The sequence below is a fragment of the Manis pentadactyla genome, chromosome 4 (assembly GCF_030020395.1).
Source record: "Manis pentadactyla isolate mManPen7 chromosome 4, mManPen7.hap1, whole genome shotgun sequence".
Lineage (NCBI taxonomy): Eukaryota > Metazoa > Chordata > Mammalia > Pholidota > Manidae > Manis > Manis pentadactyla.
The window spans coordinates 33,741,359-33,763,792 of NC_080022.1; the positions used below are offsets into that span (position 1 = coordinate 33,741,359).

General features: G+C 43.2%; 2 protein-coding genes across 3 annotated transcripts in view; one reads left to right on the forward strand and one right to left on the reverse strand.

Moving 5' to 3' along the window:
• Positions 1-282: 282 nt before the first annotated feature.
• EBNA1BP2 (EBNA1 binding protein 2) lies at positions 283-7,523 on the reverse strand. The gene is made up of 9 exons (XM_036892922.2): positions 7,292-7,523; positions 7,125-7,208; positions 6,752-6,921; positions 6,061-6,184; positions 4,847-4,936; positions 2,672-2,747; positions 2,353-2,446; positions 604-766; positions 283-454 (listed from the first exon to the last, which is right to left on the reverse strand). Exons 1-9 carry the CDS (start codon positions 7,355-7,357, stop codon positions 404-406), a joined length of 918 nt encoding a protein of 305 aa, XP_036748817.1. The 5' UTR covers positions 7,358-7,523; the 3' UTR covers positions 283-403.
• Positions 7,524-7,530: 7 nt separating this feature from the next.
• The window catches only part of CFAP57 (cilia and flagella associated protein 57), a 65,950-nt gene continuing 51,046 nt past the window's right edge, over positions 7,531-22,434 (forward strand). For both annotated transcript variants that reach the window (XM_036892917.2, XM_036892918.2), the window contains exons 1-6: positions 7,531-7,706; positions 7,871-8,046; positions 13,137-13,453; positions 14,740-15,026; positions 16,713-16,920; positions 20,217-20,369. In XM_036892917.2, coding sequence (XP_036748812.2) covers positions 7,890-8,046; positions 13,137-13,453; positions 14,740-15,026; positions 16,713-16,920; positions 20,217-20,369 — 1,122 coding nt within the window. In that variant the 5' untranslated portion in view covers positions 7,531-7,706; positions 7,871-7,889. The remainder of the gene's footprint in view (positions 7,707-7,870; positions 8,047-13,136; positions 13,454-14,739; positions 15,027-16,712; positions 16,921-20,216; positions 20,370-22,434) is intronic.

Sequence of the window (22,434 nt, forward strand, 5' to 3'; positions counted from 1 at the left end):
AATTTTGTCATAGTACATCTAGCTCTAATTGGTATTTAAACAATCATAATGATATAAATACTGATTACTGATTTACCTAAGATCATGATATAGCTCTGGAATAAAGAGAAGAGAAACTAAGGGGGAGCACATATAAATTAAATCTTCATCTATCATAAGGAAGGCAATCTGGACTCAGAGTCTAAATTACCATCAATAAATAGCAGTACTATTTAACATGTAGAAGTAACTCCTAAATCTTTCAGTTTTTGGTTTTTAACCAAGAGTAGATGTCTCTTTGAACATTTTTCCTTAGTTTATTGAAAAATTTCTTGCAAAAATAAATCAACAGAATGGATCCAATTGCATTATGAAATCCCAACCCTTCATTCCTTTCTCTTGGTTCTTTATACAGAGATGCTGCTTAGCGTGTTCTGCTCTTCATTTTCTCTCTTGTTCGTTTTCCAGGTCTCTTCTACAGAAAAAGAAATACCACATGTGGTCACACAGCTGCCTGGCCTTCTGCCACAGGGTCAGGATACACAGGGAAAGAAAGGGGGCAGGTAGGGGTGGGTGGGAGAGGAGGCTGATCTGGCCCCTCACCTGACCCCCTGGCTCACTTACATTTGATCCTTTCTTTCCAGGCCTCTTGAGGCCCTTGCCATGAGCTGTCTTGGCCCGGAAGCTGGATACATCATCATAGCTCTCACGAGTGTTCCACTTGGAGCCTTTCTTCTTTCCCCCAAAACCAAACTTTTGGTTTTTATAGCGTCGTTTGGCATTGGGCCTGGAATAAAGCCAGTTCACAGGTTACCTGTGCACTGCAAATCCTAATGAGTCCTAAGGCCAACAATACCCTCAGCTGGTCTTTAAGCAAAGCCCCTTAGGCACTACTGTTACCCAGAATCTCATCCTTGGCCCTACATCCTTACTCTACAAACTCCCCAGGCAAGCTCATCTATTTATGGTTTTAAGAGCCAGGAAAGAAAGCAAGAACAAGGAAAGGATCCACATACATCTTGTGGCTCACCACTTATCTTTGTAAAGCTTTCTATTTTAACTAAATTTTGCTGTATCATCCCCAGTTGTTTCTATTCCTCTCAAGAATATTACATGCAGTTGACATTCAAATGTAACTTTAAAACTGGTCAACCCACAGCAATCTCAAACTCAGAATATCCTAAATCACATGTCATCTCTCTTCTAGACTGGTTTCACCTCCTATATATATATATATATATATATATATACATACACCCTAACTGGAGGTTGGTGGTACTACACCCCTTAATATCTCTACAGCTCTCAATTACTGAGCCCTGCTAATTTTACCACTTAATTTCTTCATTTTTTTCTTCTCTACCTCCTTTACCACTTCCAGGTCATTATAATAGCTTCTGGACTCTATAATAGCTCCCACATCAATTTCCCTGCCTCCCTCAAGTCCATCATTTACACACATACAACTTATTTTTTACAAACACAAGCATGACCTGCTCGTGATTTTGAGTAAAGCCCATCAGCGTCTCCCCACTACCCACTGGACAGAGCCCAGGCTTCTCAAAGAGGCAAAGAAACGCTGCCTTTGTAACTCAGCCCAGGTCACCCTCCAGCTACACCTCACCACTCCCTGGCTCACACCATATTCCCAGACAAAGGCTTGCTGTTCCTCACATATAAGCCTGCCATTCTCCTCTCCATGCTTTTGCTCATTTGTGTTCCTTCTTCCCCAAACCTGCGTGTCTCCTGTTCTGGTTCTTACTCATCCTTCAGATCTAAACTCAGGTAGGATCCTCCTCAAGGAAGCCATCCCCAGACTATGTCAGACATTTCTAAAATGTGCTTCTAAACTATTGTCTAAATGCCTCTATCACAGCACCTACTGTATTATACAGAAATTTCTCACTGCCCCCCAGGTCTGGTATCTAGGAATGCATAAAGGTGAACCAAAAAGAGGAACAATAATATCCAACCTTATCCCTTTTAATCTTCATAATACTATGAGGCACATAAAATTTTCTTTTTCATAGACAAAGAAATTAACATTTAGGGAGGTGATACAACTTGCTTAAAGCTACCATCCTATGAGTGGCAGGGTCCAGATCAGAACCCTAGTTCTGTATCTTAACCATTACACTGAGAGATGAGGAATCGACTTTTACTGAGCATTCACTAAAATGTGCCAAATCTTTAAATCACCTCACTTTAATTGTCAAAGGCTGAAATGGCTAAAGGACCCATCATGTCAGCCTTTGTGGCAGGCGGCATCACGCTCTCAGCTCTGCAGCTGCTCCTTGGGGAGGTCCTTCCATCCCATACTGGTCAACTGCTTGCCCAGGACACACCACTAAACAAAAGAAAAACACTTCGTACCCCTTTCTCATTTGCTGGCCTTTAGCTCCTTCCTTTGTGGCCCGTGCACCAGGTTTCTGAGTTCCCTCAAGGAAATCCAGTTTATCAGAGAAGCCTAGAGTGAAGAAGTACTTTGATCAGTGCCATTGCATTTTAAAAGCTTAAATTTCAAAAGAAGGTTGCTCCTTACTGAATTGATTTTAAGATGCACTTCTCGCTCCCGGCACCATTCCCAAGCCTGAAGTCCAATAGTGCCAAATCCATCAAGGCTCCAGAGCACTAGGTGTTAGAATTAGCAGGTAGCCCTGCTCCTCGCTATCTTTAGGAGAGAGATACTGACCTTTCTGGTATTTCTTAATGGTGTTCATCATATGTGTTTTCTCCCGCTGCCTCTTCTGGAGAACTTCTGTTTGCACCTGGAATGCAGATACACACATTTAATCCCATCCTAAAATATCACTGCCAGCATCTACATTCTCTCAGTAACAGGTCTGTGATACCACCCGCACCACTGAATGTTAAAGCCGTGCCAAAGCTATGCTGAGGCTCTAGGTATTCTCAGGGTATCTTCTCAACAACCCAGTGAACAGAAATTCTTATCACCCCTGAAACTGAAGCACAGAGTGGTTAAGTAACTTGTCCGATGTGGGTAGACAATGAGCAGCAGCTGCCTTCGTAGCCTTCCTCAGGGACGCCTGAGAACAGAGCTATGCCCAGACAAAAACGGTGAAGGTACCAGTGGGACCTGGCATGGGTAGAGACCAGAACTACTGAGCTCCCCTGCCCCAAGGCCCACTGGTTGGGAACACCCACCTCACCGGAGTAGGTCACAGCACACTGTGTACCTGGAAGACAAGCTCTGAGCACAGAGACCTGCCCTCTCCTACCCTATTCCCCCATAGCACAGTTAGCTAGTGCCGCTGTGATTGGAGGCTGCCTGAATGGTGTAGTTCCAAGAACCAGGAAGGAGCCCACTATATAAGCTGCAACCCTGCCTCAAAAAATTAGACCTGCGCCATGAGCCTCGTCTCTGGTGCCTGCTTTTGGGGTGGCATCGCCGTCCTCACCATCCGGGACCCCTGACCTGACAACAGTCCGAGTCACACAGGGAGAAAGTGAGGAGCAGAAATTCACTCCCAGGTAGCCTGTACTCTTAACGCATTACACAACCCTGCCTGCAAAACCATAGCAAATCATGTTTAGGTCTACATCCAATTCTCCCCATTAATTATACTTGGGCCAATTAAATACTTAGCCTACTGTTACTAGGTATGAAAGTACTAACAGAAAAAACAATCTCCCCCCAAAAATACAAAAAGCTTTAAGGACAAAAGGAGATGCTTATACTTTGAGGCAGGATTTCTCAGTCTCAACCCTACCAACTGCTTGGACATGATAAGCCTGTGCTGTGCTTCGCAGGTAGTTTGCCAGCCTCCCTGCCCTCTACTCGCTAGATGCCAGTACACACTCCCCGCCATGATGTGACAAAAAAGAATGTCTCCATTGTCGGATGTTCCCTGGTAAACAAAATTGCCCCCAGGTGAGAACCACTGCCTTGAGGCTTCCTCAAATTAGAAATAGTGAGCTAACAAGCCCAGATGAATTTTTCTTTTTCTGATAAATTATGCTAAACCAATTGCCCATGTCTTTGAATTGATCTCAGCCATCCACCAATCAATCCAATAAAGCTACAGCAGCCCTTCTGCAGAGGACAGGGCACTAATCCACTCTGCCTCCACTGAGATGCTCTCAGTGAAATGACTGCAAATGTGGACAGCAGCTCAGCACCCCAGATCACAAGTGCTTATGTCCAAAATGCTGACAAACTTTTAACACTCGTGCTGATCTTCCTCACACTCATTTCTTCCCACAACCCTAACTTTAATTCCTGTCATCTGCTTTCTCAGGTGACCATGAAATAAAGAAGAAAAAACAAGAAAAGTTTTCATGGTATGGCTGCTCTGGTGTTACATTAGAACTCAGACTTTCATAGCCCAAACACACAGGTGCCATTTTTTTGTCTAAAATTGGATATGAGATTATTCCTTAAAGACTTAATACAGTCCTTGTCAATAATATGATTCTTTCAAAGACTTTAATTATCTAGGTCAGTGATTCTCAAGCTAGGACGTATACTGGAATTATCTGAGAAACTCTGGGGGAAGGGAAGAAACATACACAGATTCCTAGAGATACTAAAGCCTAAAAATCTGTTTTGAAAAATTTCCCTGGGGTGATTTTGCCCTGAGGTCAGGTTTGGACCCAACCCAGCACTATATAGATGGGCAAACTGAAGCCTAGAGAGGTAAATGACTGGCTCAGATACCACACTACTGCTGGGGACACACTGGTGCCAAGCAAAGACTGTGCTCATCGATACTACTACACAAGCCCCACAGCAAGAAAAAAGACACATGATGGAACAGACCTTGGGCACAGAACCGCATCAGACCATGGCAATCCAGCCTGGCAAACAAAGTCGGCTCATTCTATTCCCAGGCATTTTCCTTCTCACCTTCTTTCCGTACTTCCTAAGTGCTCGCAGCTGTTTAGCCTTTTCAGACTTCTCCATGGCAGCCTGTTTGGCCTGTAGCTTCTGTCGAATCTAAAACACCAAATTTTGTCAGCTTATTATTTGAATCTGGGATGACCACTAACTAGGGCACACTGGAGCAGGAAAGAGATATTCCTAGCTCTGCAAACTGTGAAGTTCAAAGGCCCCTTGTAAATCATCTATTCTGAGCCCTGTGTTTTACACATAAAAACAGCGAGGCCCAAATGCTGAGCACTTTGTCCAAGATACCAAAAGTATCAGGGTGGAGCCAACTGTACCTTGAGGACCACACTTCTTATAGTATTCTCCCCTTCTTTGCTAAAAAGTCATCCTTAATATATATCTAAGTGGTGGAGCTAGGACTTGAAAGCTACCTTCCCACTCCTGGCGTGCTGTTTGTTCCACTAGTTTTCCCAGTTGAAACTACCTTTTCCCATCCCTGCTGTGCACAGACTGAGGTTAGACCAGTATGCAGCTTCATTTCCCTTCTCCAATATACAACATAAACATTAAAAACTCAAATAGGTAACAGGTGCCTAGCCTTTTCCATCAAACATACACATTCCAGTTAAAGAAAAAGCTGTCAATGTGAATGTACACAGATATGTCTAGGCTCATCTCTAGATAGTTTCCTAAGTACTACTGAGACAAAAGCTCCCTAACGCCAGCTTGAGAGCCAAGGGAACTATTTAAATAGATCTTGTATTAGACTTTGGCAGTATTTTCTCCTCCTTCCAAATTAAAAGAGAACCACTCCTACTTAATTTTAAACTATACTACATCTGAGCTATATGTTAATCCCTCATTTTACAAAACTAAGGCCCAGAGAAAAGGAACAATCTACAAGTTACAGCACTGTTGCCTGGCAATGTCAGGACAAGAACTGGTTGTTTTTCTACACACCACATCATGACCATGCCAGCTAAGAAATGCAAAAGGTCATCTGTACTTTGGGGACCACACTCTCATTATAGTACCTGTCTTCCCCTTAATTGTTTTAATTAGGAAAAAGTCATCCCTATATTTATCTAATTAGCAGATGCATGAGTCTGAAGTAGATAATTGAGATAATAATTGTCCTCTGACAACCAAGTCCCTTTTTAAGCATTATAGGAGATAAGCCATAAGTCCTCAATACAAACCCTCGGCTTTCCAGAGAAAATTCTGTTTCTTACCTTTTGCATCTGCTGATCAGACTTGGCCATCTCGGCAAAATAATCAGTGGGCCTCTTGGTAGGGATTTTGAGCTGATGGAGGCGGGGTAATACTGCAAGCACTGCGGCCTGAGCCTGACGGTAGCTAAGGACGTAGGACAGCGTGAAGTAAGCTAAAGGAGCAAAGTTTTACATTCCTTCTCACAAGGTCAGAAGAACTCTCAATATCTGACTTCCACCAGCAGAAACAAAAACTGTAATAAGACCTCATTTACTTGGTATCTAGGAGACATTTAGCTGTGCACATTTTTTAAAGGGGGGGAGGGGTATTGCTCAAAATAAATTAGTTTAAGAGAATGACCACTTTAGAAGTACCCATTATCTTACAAATACCAAGTATGAACTCTTATATAGCCATTAAAAAAAAATCATTAGGAACTTTCCATAAGCAAATTTTTGTTCCAATAACTAAATACACAAAAAAACTTTAAAACTGAGTATTTCAAAATAAAATTTAAAAATAAACTGGACTGAACTGTGACTGGTGTACCAAGGGGCTCTTCTCTCAGCCAGGGAAAATCTCCTTTTTAGTCTAAAGAGTCTTCCTCCTTACCCCCAAGTTTAAGATAACTTCTGAAGAGTATGGGCCCACTACTCCCCACTCTCTAGCACAGGGACCTACAACTTCTCCCACATTTGAAAGCAAACATACAAGCTCATCTCCCGCTGGAAGTCATCTTCTGGATCAACAGCTTTCTTATCCTTGTTCTGAGTCGTCGACTGAGGTCCACTTATTTCTGGCACAGGACCCAGGGTCACATCAAGCCTTTCAATCCATTCCAGATCCCTCTTGAATTCTGCCAAACACTGCTTCAGACCATTCTAGAAAATTCAGACACTGAGCTCACAAGAAAGGAATAAGTCAACAGATAAAAACGTTAACCCCAATTCCCGGATAGGTAAGTGTGACTCTTGGCAATGCCCAGGTGGCGTCTTTCCAGGGACGAGAACTCAGTCTCCCAAGCACACCAGTGCCTCGTGCCCATCCCACGTCCGAGCACCCGCGACCAGGCGTCCGAGCTCACCACGTTGTTTACAGCCTTCTTCGGCCCCTCTAGCACCACATTGAGGCCTGGCTTCAGGAGCCCTCGGGAAAACGCATCGTGCAACTGCAGGACACAATCAGTGGTCAATAGCGAGGGAGTGAGACTTCCTCTATCGCGCCAGCCCCACGAGCTCGACTGACACCTACCTCTCTATCTGTAACAAGAGAGTCATCAGAATCTGAGTCCGAACCTGAAAGCGGGGGAGTGTCCATCTCGCAGCGCGCAGGCAGACGCCTACCCTAGGGAGCCGAGCGACCCAAGGCCCGCGTGGCTGGAAAAGAGCGCCTTCCTCCGCTGCGGCCTGCCTTCAGGCCCACTCGCTTTCAGCCCCAATTCCACGCCGCACCACCAAGTGAGCTCGAAACCCCAGCACCAGCTACTCACCGCAGCGGCTGAACTTTCTGATGGGACTTCCGCTTCCGGCAGCAGAACCACACTTCCGGTTTTCAGTTACTATAGGAACCGCTCGGCGTTTGAAAGTGCGGCGGTGCGCCGGTTCCGTAGGGTTTACTCCTCCTGGATACGTGCGTGGTCTGGAGACCAGGAGAGAAGAAGCAAAAGGTGGGAGGGGGTTTCTGGGGGTTGTCCGGAGGAGCTGGAAGCCGTGAGGGAGCAAAGGAAGGGGGAGAAGAGGGAGCCGCGGTGGTGGGGGCTCCGGGGGCGGGCCCTGGGCGGGGCGGGGAGGCGTGCTTATCCGCGCTCACCCACTGGTTCCGTCTTCGCAGAGCTCTTCTGCCCGGCACGATGTCGACCGTGGTAGCGCAGTCGGTGCATGTTTTTGGCCTTCGATCTCAGGTGGCCAACAGTATCCTATTCTTCGATGAACACATCATTATATTTCCTTCAGGAAATCACTGTGTGAAGTATAATGTGGATCGGAAATGGCAAAAATTCATTCCAGGTAAAACCCTTTACATCTTGACAGATTAACCCGTATGTGCCCAAATATAACCACATAATTCCAACACGGTGAATGGAAGGAAAAATTTTTGGCCTACTTGAATATTCTTACAGAAATGTAGAAGAAATACATGTCTAGTTGCATTGTCTAATATATATATTAATCACATATGCATCGCTAAAAATCATATGTAAAATGTTCACTTAAAAGTACTTTTTTTCACTGTGATTTAATGAAAAGAATTATTGTAAAGAGTCTCTTTTCATGCATCTTCAATATCATTGTCTTTCTCAGCCCCAGAGCCACTGTTTGAGTTTTTCGGAGTGCACCACCTTCATTACAGCACCTTTTGATGCCATGAATGATGAATACACTGGAGATTTTATCCCAAGTCACAAATCACCATTTGTATATTATATTATTATATAATACATTATATAAGAATATATACAAATATATTATTATAATACATTTGTTTTTGTTCACTTTTGTCCAGTCAGTGATATATATGATTTCTATACTATCACTTTATTCTCTTTTGCCACGTGCGTTTGCATTCAACATGCTTTGTTATGACATGCATATAAAAGATCGTACACTACATATATTTAATATTTCAAGAACTGTAATAAAATGAAGATCTTCATATGTGAAACCACCAGTCAGAACAGAATATAGAACATAGCAGTGCCGGTATTTCTCCCTGATTGCATTCTCAAACACACATACTCATACCCCATCCTGGACTTTACAATTATTCTCTTATTTCTCTATATAGTTTACCATTGATATGTGGGGCCTTATGTAAGATACAGTTTTGTTTTTGCTGTTTACCAACTTCTTATACTTACCAACATATTACAACTATATAAGTGTAATCATAGTATATGTAGGCTGACTTGCATCTTTTGTTCAACACCATGCTTTTGAGATTCCTGCATCTTGGTACATATTAACCAAGTTCATTTTATTGCTGTTTAGTATTCCATCATATGAATCTAATGTCTCAAATACATTCATCCATTCTAATGTTAATGGGCATTTGAGAAACAGCAGTTTTTTGCTATTGCCAACTATGCCACTATAAACCTTCTTGCATTCATGTAAGCTCATCCACTTCTGCAGAAGTTATACAGCCAGGACTAAAATTACCGAGTAATTTGGTACCAATTTACACTCCCACTAGGAGTGCACAAAAGTTGCCACTCTTCACAGCCTCACCAACCCTTGGTATTGTCCAGCTTCCTAATTTTTTGCCAATCTAGTGGTTTAGAAAGAGTATCTTATTGTGGTTTTAGTGTGCATTTCTCTGTTACTAATGAAGATGAATATTTTTTCCTACATTTATGGCCTGTTCCTATTTAGTCTTCGGTGAAATGCCTTATTCAAGTCTATAACCCATTTTCCAATGGTTTTGTGGTGTGGTTTTTTTGGTAATTTTCTTACTGATTTATGGGCACACTTTATTCTGCATAAAATTTCTCCAAGTTTAGAGCTTATATTTTCTCCCTCATTATGGCATCTTGATGGACAGAAGTTCTTAGTTTTAATGAAGTCAAACTTACCAACCTTTGCCTTTTTGTGTCTTGTTAAGATATTGTTCCCTATCCCAAGATGATTAATATATTCTCCTAATTATCTCTTTTATGCTTTATACTTCTGCCTCTCAACCTTTAGACTCTGACCTAAGAGGGTGCTTAGTGTGTTAGGGGAATAGCACGGAGGCCAGTGTGACTGGGGTGGAACAGAGGATTAGGGAGCAAGAGTCAGAGACAGAAGTAACAGGGCTTGGTAAGTCAAAATCTCTTACTCTGAGTGAAGTAAGAAGCCATGGAGTGTTTCTGAGCACAGTAACATGATCTGACTTAGGTTTTAACAAGTTCATTCTGGCTATGTATAGAGAATAGATTTAAGGAGGGGCAAGGGAGAAAGCAGGAGACCAAGTGAGAGAAAATGGTTTAGAGCAGGGTGGTGGCAGGCAATAGTTGTGGTGAGAAGAAATCAAATCCTAGATATATTTTGAAGTTTTAGGTGACAGATTTCCTCATATACCTGATGTAGGGTAGAAGAGGAAAAGAAGCAAAATTTTTGCCTGAGCATCCAGAAGGATGGAGTTACTGATAACTGAGAGAAAAGACTGAAGAAGGAGCAGGTTTTGTGGAAAGCATCAGGAGCTTAGTTTTTGACACGATAAGATTGAGATGTCTACTAGGCATGCAGGTGGAGAGCTTAGGTAAGCAGTTTGACTTCAGGTCTGGCTTCAGGGGAGAGAGGTCCCGGCTGGTGATAGAAATTTGAGGGCCATCAGCATACAGGTGAAACATAAAGTCATTCAAATGGATTAGGTTCCCGGGGAGAGACTATCTCAAAGAAGCAGCCTAAAGAATGAGCTCTGAGGCACTCCTACATTTAGTGCTGGGGAAATGAGGAGAGCCAGCCAAAGAGACTTCGGGGGAGTTGCCAAAAGGATAGGAAGAAATATATAGAAGAGGTGAAATATTTCAAGGACGAGCCAGTCATCAACTGGACTGAAACAATGTGAAAGTATTTTGCAAATTCTGCAATCAGTCAACATATATTAAGCACCCATTAGGTGTCATGTCCTGCTGAGCGAATGAGTGAATAAGCAAGAAAGCCATGGCCCTTGCCGTCTAGGAGCACTCAGTCTTGTAGGGGACACAAGTGTGTATTCAAATGAGCAAGACTATGCACATGTTTCCCCTGCTCCCTGAAAGAGCATTCCCATGAAACCTTTCATAAGCTGAAATGGCATAGAGCAAAGAAGCAATTACCATTTATTTATAGGGAAAATCTTTTGAGCTTTCAAAGTTGGAAAAAAATAGCCACTCTTATGCTTTTGTGATACCTTAGGACACATCTTGTTATGGGATGCACAAATGAGATAAGGCACAGGCGCTCCTAGGTTCAGAGCTACCCTGCCTGATGCTGACACGCTGAGTGTAGTTCTGGGGGAAGGAGCTTGGTGGTGCCACGCTCACTGCTCAGGGTGCCTGCCGCCTCCATAATGGCTTGCTGCAAAACAAACGCTGAACACTATTTTCACTTCCCATTAAAATGAAAATCCTTTTGAGATTTCTTTTGAGTACTGGAAAAGGGTACTAATGTGGGTCTTTTCTAAAAGCAAAGTGGTGTAACACAGTCTTTTGACACGCAGGGGATACCTGTAAATGGGAAGGACAAAAGCACAGGAGACAGTGAGAGGTTTTCCTTTGCCTCCTCCAGACCATCTCATCTATGCTCAGTTTTAACTTCCCACTGTGACTTTTACCCCAAATCCGTATTTTCAGCCCCGCCCTCTCCCCAGGCTTTAAAATCATGTGTAATTGTCTGCTGGTCCTTTTAACCTGAATGTTTCACAGTATGTACCTCACACACAATATATCTAAAATTCAATTCGTTATTCCCTGTTTTTCTCCCTCTCGTTCCTTAAGACTCTGCCTGGCCAAATAAGCAAGTGCAGTATGCAGCTATGATTACAAAAAGAATGTGGCCCTGGCATAAATAGCCCACTCATGTGTGTAAGTGAACTTACTGTATCATAAAGGCGGCATTAGTAACCAGTGCTGGGACAGCTAGTTAGATAACTGCCTCAGCCTGTGTGCCATCCCAGGTGTCACCCAAACCAGACCCCTCAATGTCATTTATTGCTCCTTTCTCTCCCTCCCACCCACACGCAATCAGTGCATCCTGCTGGCTTTACCTCCTGGCCTTTCTCTAATCTCGCCTTCCCATTGCCCCTACTGCCTTCATATTGCTCGTTGCTAACATCCCTGTTTTTGGAATAACCTGATGACTGGTTTCCTTCCACCCAGGATTCCATTCCTTATGGTTGCCAGAGGGATCTTTCTGCAACCCACACCTGACCCTTCCTAAAATTTCTCAGTGGCTTCCCATTTGCCTCCCTGGTAAAGTCCAAACTCTCGTGCAAGGCTCTCGGTGTCCCAAAACTTGGCTTCTTCTCTGAGACACGATTACTCCCTGCAGCTCTTCCAGAGAAGTCCCCCGTGCTTTGGACTGGCTGCAGCCTGTTGTGAAGCAGCAGCATGCGCCCATTGCATCACTTTCTAGCACATCTTCCCCTGCCCTCCTCACCCTCCCTGTCCCGGGAGTGTATCGGGGCAGACTTATCCATGAGGTGCAGCAGGCACAGAGCCAAAAGCCTACAATACTTTAGGGCCCCAAGAAAATATTTTAATTTTAATCTATTTTTAAATTGGGGGAAAATGAATATAATAATAATGAATATATAATAATGAATTCAGCCTGGATTATATTCCTTTTTATACTAATGCAGTCATAAAATATAATTTTACCATTTTGTAATTGGAAAAGGAGCCCATGAAAACAAAATTACCTAGGTAGGTCCCATGAAAATCATACTATGGCCCTGAATGCATTTAACAAATACAATAAAGTATCTATTACTCAAATAAAGTATTTGCACTCTAATTGTTGCCTCAGCCTTTGCTTTCTAGACCACAATTTTTATTCTCATGCTTTGTTACCTCATGGTTACATGATGAGTGCTGTATCTCCAGATATTACCTCTATCTTCCAGGAAAAGGGGATAGAATCATTTGTCTCTGGTTTTCAAGAAAGCACAAGCTTTACCATAAAGCCAATCCAGCAGACTTCTGCATGTGTCTCAAGGCCAGAATGTCACATAGATAGCTAACTGCAAAGGAAGCTGAGTAATCCAGCACTTAGCATCCCAGCCTTGAAATTAGAGGAACAGTATCGAGTAGTGGCTGCTCATGGCATAAAAGCCTTTATGATCTGACCCTATTCCAGCCCTCCAAACCCACCTTTGATCACCCATGGATCACATGTGATGCTCCAGCAATATCCCACTGCTTGTAGTTCACCCACCATGCCCCCCAGGCCTCAGTGAGGTGTCTGTCCTAGTCATTTTCATAATACCCAGACATAGTTGTACTAAGGGACTGCAGGGCTAGCCAGTGACCTGTTTGTGTCCTTCTCCCATTGAGTCAGCACTGCCACTGCTATTCATGTTGAATCTTGGTGAAAGCATGGCCTGCCCTCATTATCATCTTTCCCTCTGTTTGCAGGCTCAGAAAAGAGTCAGGGCATGCTGGCCTTGTCCATCAGTCCCAATCGGCGATACCTCGCTATTTCTGAGACCGTGCAAGAAAAACCCGTCATCACCATTTACGAACTGTCATCCATTCCTTGCCGGAAGCACAAAATCCTTAATAATTTTGATTTCCCAGTTCAGAGATTTATTAGCATGGCTTTCTCTCCAGACTCCAAATATCTGTTGACTCAGACATCACCTCCAGAGTCAAATCTTGTCTATTGGCTGTGGGAAAAGCAGAAAGTAATGGCCATCTTTAGAACCGACACTCAGAACAATGCAGTCTACCAGGTACCTCCCAGCAACCAAGTAATGTGCAAATTATAAAAAACAGTAAGCGCTATCTTTTATCAAATGCTTTCCTTGTTGCAGGACCAGTGCCAATTTCTTAATATGTGTTTTTTAATTTAGTCACACAACAGATCTGGTATGCATAATTATCCCTATTTTACTGATGAGGGGACTGGGGTTCCCAGAGGTTAAGTCAGTCACCCAAGATCACAGCACCCCTCTTCTTTACCTGGCCCAGATGGCTTTCACAGGTCAGGCCCTCCAGTGGATTGATACAACTCACTTTCTGTCCCTGGTCCTGGCATCTTCTGTTGTGGCTTGAGGGCAAAATGAAGACCCATGAGGAGGCTGACTGACTGCTTAGGCAGTGAGTCTCCAGGAGGTTTTCTCTTGGCACAGTCACCCCCCTCTAAGATCAAGGAGTCAGTTTTACAAGTTCAAGAACTCAGGTCTGCTCATCTTCAGAGGTATTAGCTAGTTGGCGTCTCAGGCATACACTCAGTTATTTTCGTGAGGGGCTGGTGTATAAACCAGCACGTCACAACCAGAACGCTCACATCATTTATCCACTGTATTTCCTCCCTGGTAATAGAGAACTTGGGAGGTGAAATTTGTAATCGTAAGGTTGCTTGGTGATCACAGAATCAGACCAAAGGCAGGGAGAGCTGGAAGATTATTTCATCTAGGCCATGGTGAGGCCTGATGCTGCACCCTTGTTCAGAGCAGAGGGTGCCTCCTCTCCAGTACATAAACATGTATTAGATGCCCACAAGTACCCAGCACTGGGAATACAGAGATGAAAAAGTCACATCCCCTCAAGTTGCATCTCATGGGGGTGGCAGGTTGACTGCCTGTCACTATACATTGGGATGAGGGTACAGATGAAGGGAGCTCAGTTGGTAGGAGCCCGCATTGCAGTCACTGACATGTGGTTTCTTTACCCTGGACAGGACACATTAACCTGCCAGACACTCATTTTTCTGTGTTTCTAGCTGAGCCTTCATTCAATTTTGTTGGCAGAGTTTGGGCTATTATCAAGACCTGCTCATCCTATTTCTTGGCCTTTGTAAAATGTCTTCTGCAGGTTTCCTAGTTTTAGACTCATGGGCTCTACAAATATAATGAATATAGATCTGTGCTTTTATCAAATAGGGTATCAAAATTATATGATTTAGTGATATATAAAGGAAACTCTGAGCTACCTGAATAAGTATTAATAAAATGGCAATTAATTTCATCAGGATTTGTTTTACAAGTCTTTTCTTCTATCCTTTCACATTTTCCAGGTGAGCTTCAATCCCCAGGATAACACTCAAGTTTGTGTCACTGGAAATGGGATATTTAAGCTGCTCCGTTTTGCCGAAGGAACCCTGAAGCAAACCAATTTTCAGAGAGGAGAACCCCAGAACTATCTGGCCCATACCTGGGTGTCTGATGACAGGATTGTTGTTGGCACTGATACAGGCAAGCTCTTCCTCTTTGAATCTGGAGATCAGCGCTGGGAGACAAGCATAATGGTCAGGGAGCCCACCAGGGAGACAAAGAACCTGGAGGAGATCCAGGCATCAGAGAGGTAATGGCTCCCCTCTGGTTCTTTTGTAAAAATATTCTCATCATACGAATAGCATTACATGGAACACAGCATTCTTTAAAAATCACTCAGGAGCCCTCTACCTTTAAAAGCAACTCTCTTCATTTTCTCTCTGCCTTTCTCCTGTTCATCTATATTCAAGCACAAATTTTACAGTTATGACCAAAGCCTAGATACAATTCTTTTGCTTTTTATACCTGACTTCATAAGTATTTTCATATGTCTAGCCTTCAAAACTACAGATTTTCAAAAATAACATTTTCTTGTGGCTGCTTAATTTCCTGAGTCAATTAAATAAATGTCCACCAAGCCCTCTTGGGGTGCAAGGCATCTTGCTAGGTGCTGGGGACAAAGCCTCAAGGCCCTTACAATTCAGTCAGAGGCAACAGACTAGCAAAGAAGTGCAGGGAAATGTTATCTGCAAGTCTGACAGAAGCATATGAGGAACAGTGCGGGCTTGGATCGATCTTACCTCTACTACAACCAATAATAGTCATATCTCACACATACTGGAACGTACCATACTTGTACTAGATACTGCATTAAGCACTTTATATATATTCTCACTTGAGCCTTAGCCTATTTAGTACTTATTATTATCATGCCCCTTTTACAGATAAGGAAACTGAGGTTCAAAGAGGTTAAGTGACTCATCCAAGATCACAGCACTGTTAGGTGGTGAGTCAGGATTCAAACTCAAATCTGTCTGACTCCAGAGCCTGAGCCTGTAACCACACAGCGCACTGTAGATTCTTCCTCCTCAGTAACTGTCACCCCACCATTTTCACCGTTCTCCATGCCAATGACAGCAACTTTTTTTCGTGATTATGTTGAGAGCTTCCTAATAAGTCCCTAGGCCCCCCAGTTTGCTATGTTTACAATCCCTCAGTGGGCTCCAAAAAATAGAGCCCAAACGCTTGAACCGTGGCCCATCTGGACATGTCCTTGTTCCGGAGCATCAGCTCCTGCCTCTGTCTACCACACATGCTTTGTGCACACTTTTGCTTCTGGGCTTGGTCATGGGTAGTTCCCCCTGTCCCCACTCCCCTAGACCTACACACATACCTGACATGTTCCCGTTTGTCCTTTGGATCATTCAGCCTCTGCTCATCTTGGATGGTGCACCTCCTCTGTAACTGTCCTCAAGAAACCCTTGTTCCCTGCCTGCTGGCTGCTCCCATGCCTCTCACCTGTCCCCTGGACTATAAGCGTCTGAGAGCAGGAACTGTGTCATTCTAATCTGCCATAGTTTCACAGAGTTAACACAGTATAACTCCAATAAATATTTGTTATGTGGAAGGGAAGAAGGAAATAAATGGGAACATGAATTCAAATCTCAGCTATTCCACTTACCATTTGTATGAACTTAGAAAACTCAGTCCCTCTCTGAGCCACTTTTTTTAAACAACAAAATGGGGATGATGGTAATGATAACAAGAGTAGTAATAGCAACCCTGCAGGGTTGTGAGCCTGCCGAATGTGTTGCCTTCCAGTATTTCTTTGGAGTTTGTGTAGCATCCCCAGGTCAAAGGGGAGCATTTTGGCTTTGGGAAGCAGGCTCTTACTGGGTGATTTCTCCCATGCCCATAGTCAGCCCTTTCCCATCCCTAGCCAAATTCATCTTCTTGGAATTGACTCTAAACCTTATATGCTATTTTCTTTTTCTAGCCTGATTGAATTTCCGACCATCAGTTCCCCGATCCCTTCCTATGAACAGGTCACCGTGGGCGGTAGCCACAGCCAGCTGATGATGCCCCGGGTGTTTGCCATTGCAGCCTATTCAAAGGGATTCATCTGTTCTGCTGGGCCAGGGAGAGTCCTACTGTTTGAGAAGATGGAAGGGAAGGATTTTTACCGTGAGAGCAGGGAAATCAGGGTAAGGAGGGGAGGCAGAAGCAAAACCTACTGGCTTTTGTTCTCCAGCAGCAGAGTTCTGATAAGGAGTCTGATGGGGAGGAGCGGGGCTCATAGCACTGAGCAGAAATGGGGACTTGAGCCATTTGTCTTGAGGGAGGTTTTAGGATGGGTGGGTAGAATTGGAGTTTAGGATTAGGAAGATCTGGATTTGAATTCTGGGAGAGGATATTTACTCTTTGAAGCTTAGTGTTCACACAGAATTGTATTAATCTGGTATAAATAGATGTTTAATGTCAAACATACTACCTGGCACATAGCAAGCATTCAGGAAATATTTGTGGAATTAGTGATACAAACTGTGGTGGAGAGAGATCATATCCAGTTGGGGAAAAACCAGGAAGGTCTCTGATAGTAATCTTTGAGGAGGGGTCTTAGAGGATGGATAACATTTGACAGGAAGAAACAGATTAGGAATTCCAGATGGAAGGAACAAATGAAGCAACGACAGCACTGACAGGGGGCGGGGGTTGGGGAGGCGGGTACTGTGGTGTGGGGGGGAGATGTTCTCTTCCCAGCGGAGAGGGGCAGGGGCTGAAGTCACTTGAAAGGGAAAGATGGGAGCTAAGGCTGGTGAAAGGTCTCGCATGGCAGCTTGGGGAGTGTGTATGTTAAGGCAGCAGGCAGCTGTTTTGTGTGGAGAAGCACTGCACTTAAAATAAGTCATCTGCCTGTGATGTGTGGTGGGGGTGACCTGGAGGCATTGGATGGGAAGTGGTCAAGAATACGATCTTACCTCTACTACAACCAATAACAGTCGTATCTCACACATACTGGGACGTACCATACTTGTACTAGATACTGCGTTAAGCACTTTATATATATTCTCACTTGAGCCTTAGCCTATATAGTACATATTATTGTCATACCCCTTTTATAGATCAGGAAACTGAGGTTCAAAGACCTTAAATTGTACATATCGCTTACCCGGCAGTTGCATCTCAGGGCGTTCACTGCACTGCTGTACCTGTTCATGTACACTGAATGAGTCAGACCGGACTGCCGCTTACTGGCTGAGCGACCTGAGCTGAGTTGCTGAATCTAGCAAATCTTTGTTTCTTGATAGAGAAAATAGCCCATCCCTAGTAGTTATCAAAAGAATAACTCTATATACAATCACTGTGTGCTGTGCTTGGTGCTCAATAAATGGCAGTAGTTACTGCCGTGGTTAGGAATCAGTTCAGAGGCTTTTTTGTTTTGGAAGCCTAGAAGTAGTGGAGTCTTGGATCACAGCAGTTGAGTAGCAAGGAAAGAGGGAAAGTAAAGAGCCTTTGTGATGGTTAAGTCTATGCGACTTTCCCTAAGTAGATGTGGGAGGCCAGACCTCAGGAGCTCCCGGAGATGGTGCCTCGGCTTGGAGACTGGATGCCTGGGAAAAGATGCCAGAGATGGAAAACTGGGAGTCAGAGCAACTGGGTGGGGACTGAGGGGAAGAGTTATGAGTTTATTTTGCCTAGAATGCAATTCATTCCTTTATTTGTTCATTCACTTAACAAATATTTATTGAGTGTTTCCTATGTGCCAGGCTCTATTAGGGGCTGGGGATAGAGTAGGGAAGCAAATACACTAAGAGCCTGCGCTTAGAGCTCAATCAACAAGGAAGCAAACAAAAAACATACAGACTGTCATATGGGGATGAGCTCTGGAAAGAAAATAAAGCCAGGAAAAGGACAGGGGGCAAAAGAGGGTTCTGTGCTATAGAGAGTGGCTGGGAAGACCTTGCTGAGGAAGCTGATATTTGACCAGAGGCCAGAATGAGGTGAAACAGAAGGAAATGTAGTTTAGGCTTTGGGGTGAGATCAATATGTACACATACAGTGCTTACTTAGCTTGTGGCTGGCATAGAGTTGATGCTTTATTTTCATTACTTTAAGTACTTGCCATTGTAACTACTTTCACTACTATTGTTTTCATTGAAACCCTCATATTAGGTAAAAATCTCTGAGATAAAATAGAGAGAGAGGAAAACAAAGAGGACTGAGAACAAATCAGCATTTCCTAAGTAAGAGACTGAGACAGGGTGACAGCCCAGCAGAGGACACTGAGAAGTAGTGGCTGTTCACTCATCATTCAGCAAATGTCTGTTGCTCACCTACCACGGGCCACATTCTGTGCTTGGAGCTTGAGACAGATGAGTCAGACACGGCCCCTTTCTCCAAGGACCTCATATCTCTGGAGGAGGGCAGCAAGACAACTCCTACTCGTTCGCTGAGCACCTGCTGTGTGTCAGGCACTGTTCCAAGCACTGGGAGACAGCAGCAGAACAAGATCATTGGTCTGCAGGCTGCCGTTCTGCTCTACACAGTGTGATAAATGTGACAGCAGAGGGAACTCCCTGGTGCTCTGGGCCCCCTGAGGGAATATCGGCCCATCCAACCCAGAGAAGGCTTCCCAGAGCCCTGGCTGTCCTGGCCAAGCAGGGGGAATTGACTACATGAAGGGTTAGGGGTATACAGGAAGACAGGACTCCAGGCAGGGAGGGAAGCAGGAGAGCCCAGTGTCCTGGACCCCAGGCAGGCAGTGCCATGGTCACTGCTACCGACTCGAGGAATGTCAGGAAGAGGAAGGCTGAGCAGGGGCCTCAGGCTCTAGTGATATGGAAATATCTGATGTTCACAAGGACAGCAGAGTTTCAGTAAATGATGCAGTGGGAGGAAATTTTATTTATCAAATTATAAGGAATGACAAACTGAGTGGGTAGTAAGGAATTGGAGATGGGATGTACAGGCCAGCCTTTCAAGAAGTTGTTAATAGAAGAAGAGCAATAGCAGGGAAGAGGAAATCTAATTTTATAATGACTGCTTGGGAACTACAGGCCCTCTAGAGACTGCCGGCAGGACTGTGTGGCCCTCCCCTTTTCTCTGTCCTGTCACCTTCTCCTCTGCTGCCCTGAAGTACACACCCGTGTACATGGTGCAGGTGGGCACCTGCACTGGGCTTCCAGCAGGTGGGAAGATTTAGACTAACAGGAAATTTGCATTTAGACTAGCGCTTGTTTTCAGAAGGGAGCTCTAGTTGACGTGTATAGACTGATCATTTTTACATTGCTGTCACTGTCTTATTATCCAGCCACTAATCACTTAAAGGTGAATACAAAACCCACAGAAACAGAGGTGACTCAGCCCTCCCTTCTCCACATCTGAGAAGGATCCCAGGAATTGTGCTGCTCTGACAGTCTGTGAGCTAAAAGTATCTGAGAGAACCAGACACACTGACACAGGGGGGACAGTACTTACATCTCTCTTGCATCTTGGACAGATTCCTGTGGATCTACAGAGCAATGAGCCAAGTCAGTCTGATAAACAGGATGTCCTCTGCATGTGCTTCAGCCCCTCAGAGGAGACCCTGATTGCCTGCACCAGCAAAAACCAGCTCTACAGCATCACCATGTCCCTGACGGAGATCAGCAAGGTGAGTCTTCCCAGCAACACTTCCTTCCAGCCAGAGACTGCTCACCACATGGGCAAATTTAGTACAAATTAGCTGAGCATGGGCTCATTCGTCCCCTTTATAATATAGCAAAACAAACTCTAAAAATATCCATGTAAAAGCCCTTGGATACACTTGGTGGGTTGTAATTGCTGCAGCCTCTTTTGGAGGACAGGTTGTTTTATCAGACTTAAACTGTACATATCCTTTACCCAGCAGTTGCATCTCAGGGAGTTCACTATACTGCTGTACCTGTTCATGTACACAAAGATGTATGTATAAAAAGCTTTATTGTTGCTTTTTTTGTTTTTAAATAATAAAGAATGCTGGTGTAAATAAATAAAAGTAAATAAAAACTGCAAACGTTACAACACAAAAGCACTATTGAAAGTAAGGAGAACCATTTTGTACTTATAAAATGCTCAATTCATTAAGAAGATATCACAGTTTTAAATTTGTGTGCACCTAATAGCATGTACTCAAAATACAAAAAGCAAAATTTGAGGGAGTAGGGACAATAGACCATCTACAGTCGTAGTAGATTTTAACATATCTTTTTCAGTAATGGTGGTTATTTAATAACAGTTTCATTGAGTATTTGTTGGTATTTATTCACATACCATACAATTCACCTAAAGTATACAATTCAGTGGTTTTCAGCATATTCACAGAGTTCTGCAGCCATTACCACAATTTTACAACATTTTCATCACTTCCAAAAAAAAAATTACCCCTTTAGCTGTTATCCCCCTTCCTCCTCTCTGCCCCCTTCCCGGTCCCAGGCAACCACTAGTCTACTCTATGTCTCTATAGATTTGCCTATTTTGGACATTTCATATAAATGGAATCATAACAATATTGGACTTTTATGACTGGCTTCTTTCACTTAGCATAATATTTTTAAGATTCATATACATGGTAGCAGGTATCAGTACTTCATTCCTTTTTATGGCTGAATAATATTCCATTGTAGGGATAGACCTCAATATGTTTGTATAATCTTCAGTTGATGAACATTTGGTTTTTTTCCACCTCCTGGATATTATAAATACTGTTGCTATGAGCAAGTTTCACACACAGGCTTTTGTATGGACATATATCTTCATTCCTCTTGGTAGATACCTAGGAGTGAAACTGCTGGGTCATTTAGTGAGTCCATATTTAACCATTTAAGGAACTGCCAGATTTGTTTCCAAAGTGGCTGCACCATTTTATATTCCCATTAACAATGTATGAGGTATCTGATTTCTCTGTATCCTTGTCAACACTTGTTATTATTTGACTTTTTGATTATAGCCATCCTAATGGATGCAGTGGTATCTCATTTTGACTTGCATTTCCCTAATGACTAATAATGAGCATATTTTCATGTGCTTTTGGCCTCTTGTGTGTATTTTTTGGAAATGTTTTGCTCACTTAAAAAATTACATTATATATCTTTTTATTATTGGGTTGTAAGAATTCTTTATATATTCTAGATATAAGTCCCCTATCAGATATGTGATCTGCAAATATTTTCTCCCAATCCATGGGTTGTCTTTTCACTTTCTTCATAGTGTCCTGTCATGTACAAAAGTTTTCCATTTTGTTGAAGTCTAATTTATTTTTGTCTTTGTGGCTTACACTTTTGGTGTTATATTTAAGAATCCATTGTCAAATATGAGGTTGTAAAGATTTACCCCTATATTTCTTCTAAGAGTTTTATAGCGTTTGCTCTTATATTTGGTCTTTGATCATTTTGAGTTTTAATTTGTTTATGGCATGGGGTAGGGGTCCAACTTCATTCTTTTGCATGTGGATAGCCAGCTGTTCCAACACCATTTGCTTGAAAAGACTGTTTTTCCTCATTGAATGATCTTAGCACCTTTTAACAGTGGTCTTATTCAAAATCAGCTGACATAAGGTTTATTTCTGGACTCTCAATGTTATTCTATTGATCTGTCTATTCTTATGCTAGTACTACACCATCTTGATTACCGTTTCTTTGTTGTAAGTTTTGAAATTGGGAAGTGTGAGTCCTACAACTGTGTTCTTTTTTAAGATTGTT

Bases quoted from the DNA above. Each gene is read 5' to 3' on its own strand.
- EBNA1BP2 (XM_036892922.2), bottom strand. From the start codon at position 7,357: ATGGACACTCCCCCGCTTTCAGGTTCGGACTCAGATTCTGATGACTCT. The intron at 7,209-7,291 runs GTAGGTGTCAGT...TGTGTCCTGCAG, and splicing joins CTCTTGTTACAGATAGAGAG to TTGCACGATGCGTTTTCCCG. The intron at 2,748-4,846 runs GTGAGAAGGAAA...TCTGCATTCCAG, and splicing joins TTAGGAAGTACGGAAAGAAG to GTGCAAACAGAAGTTCTCCA.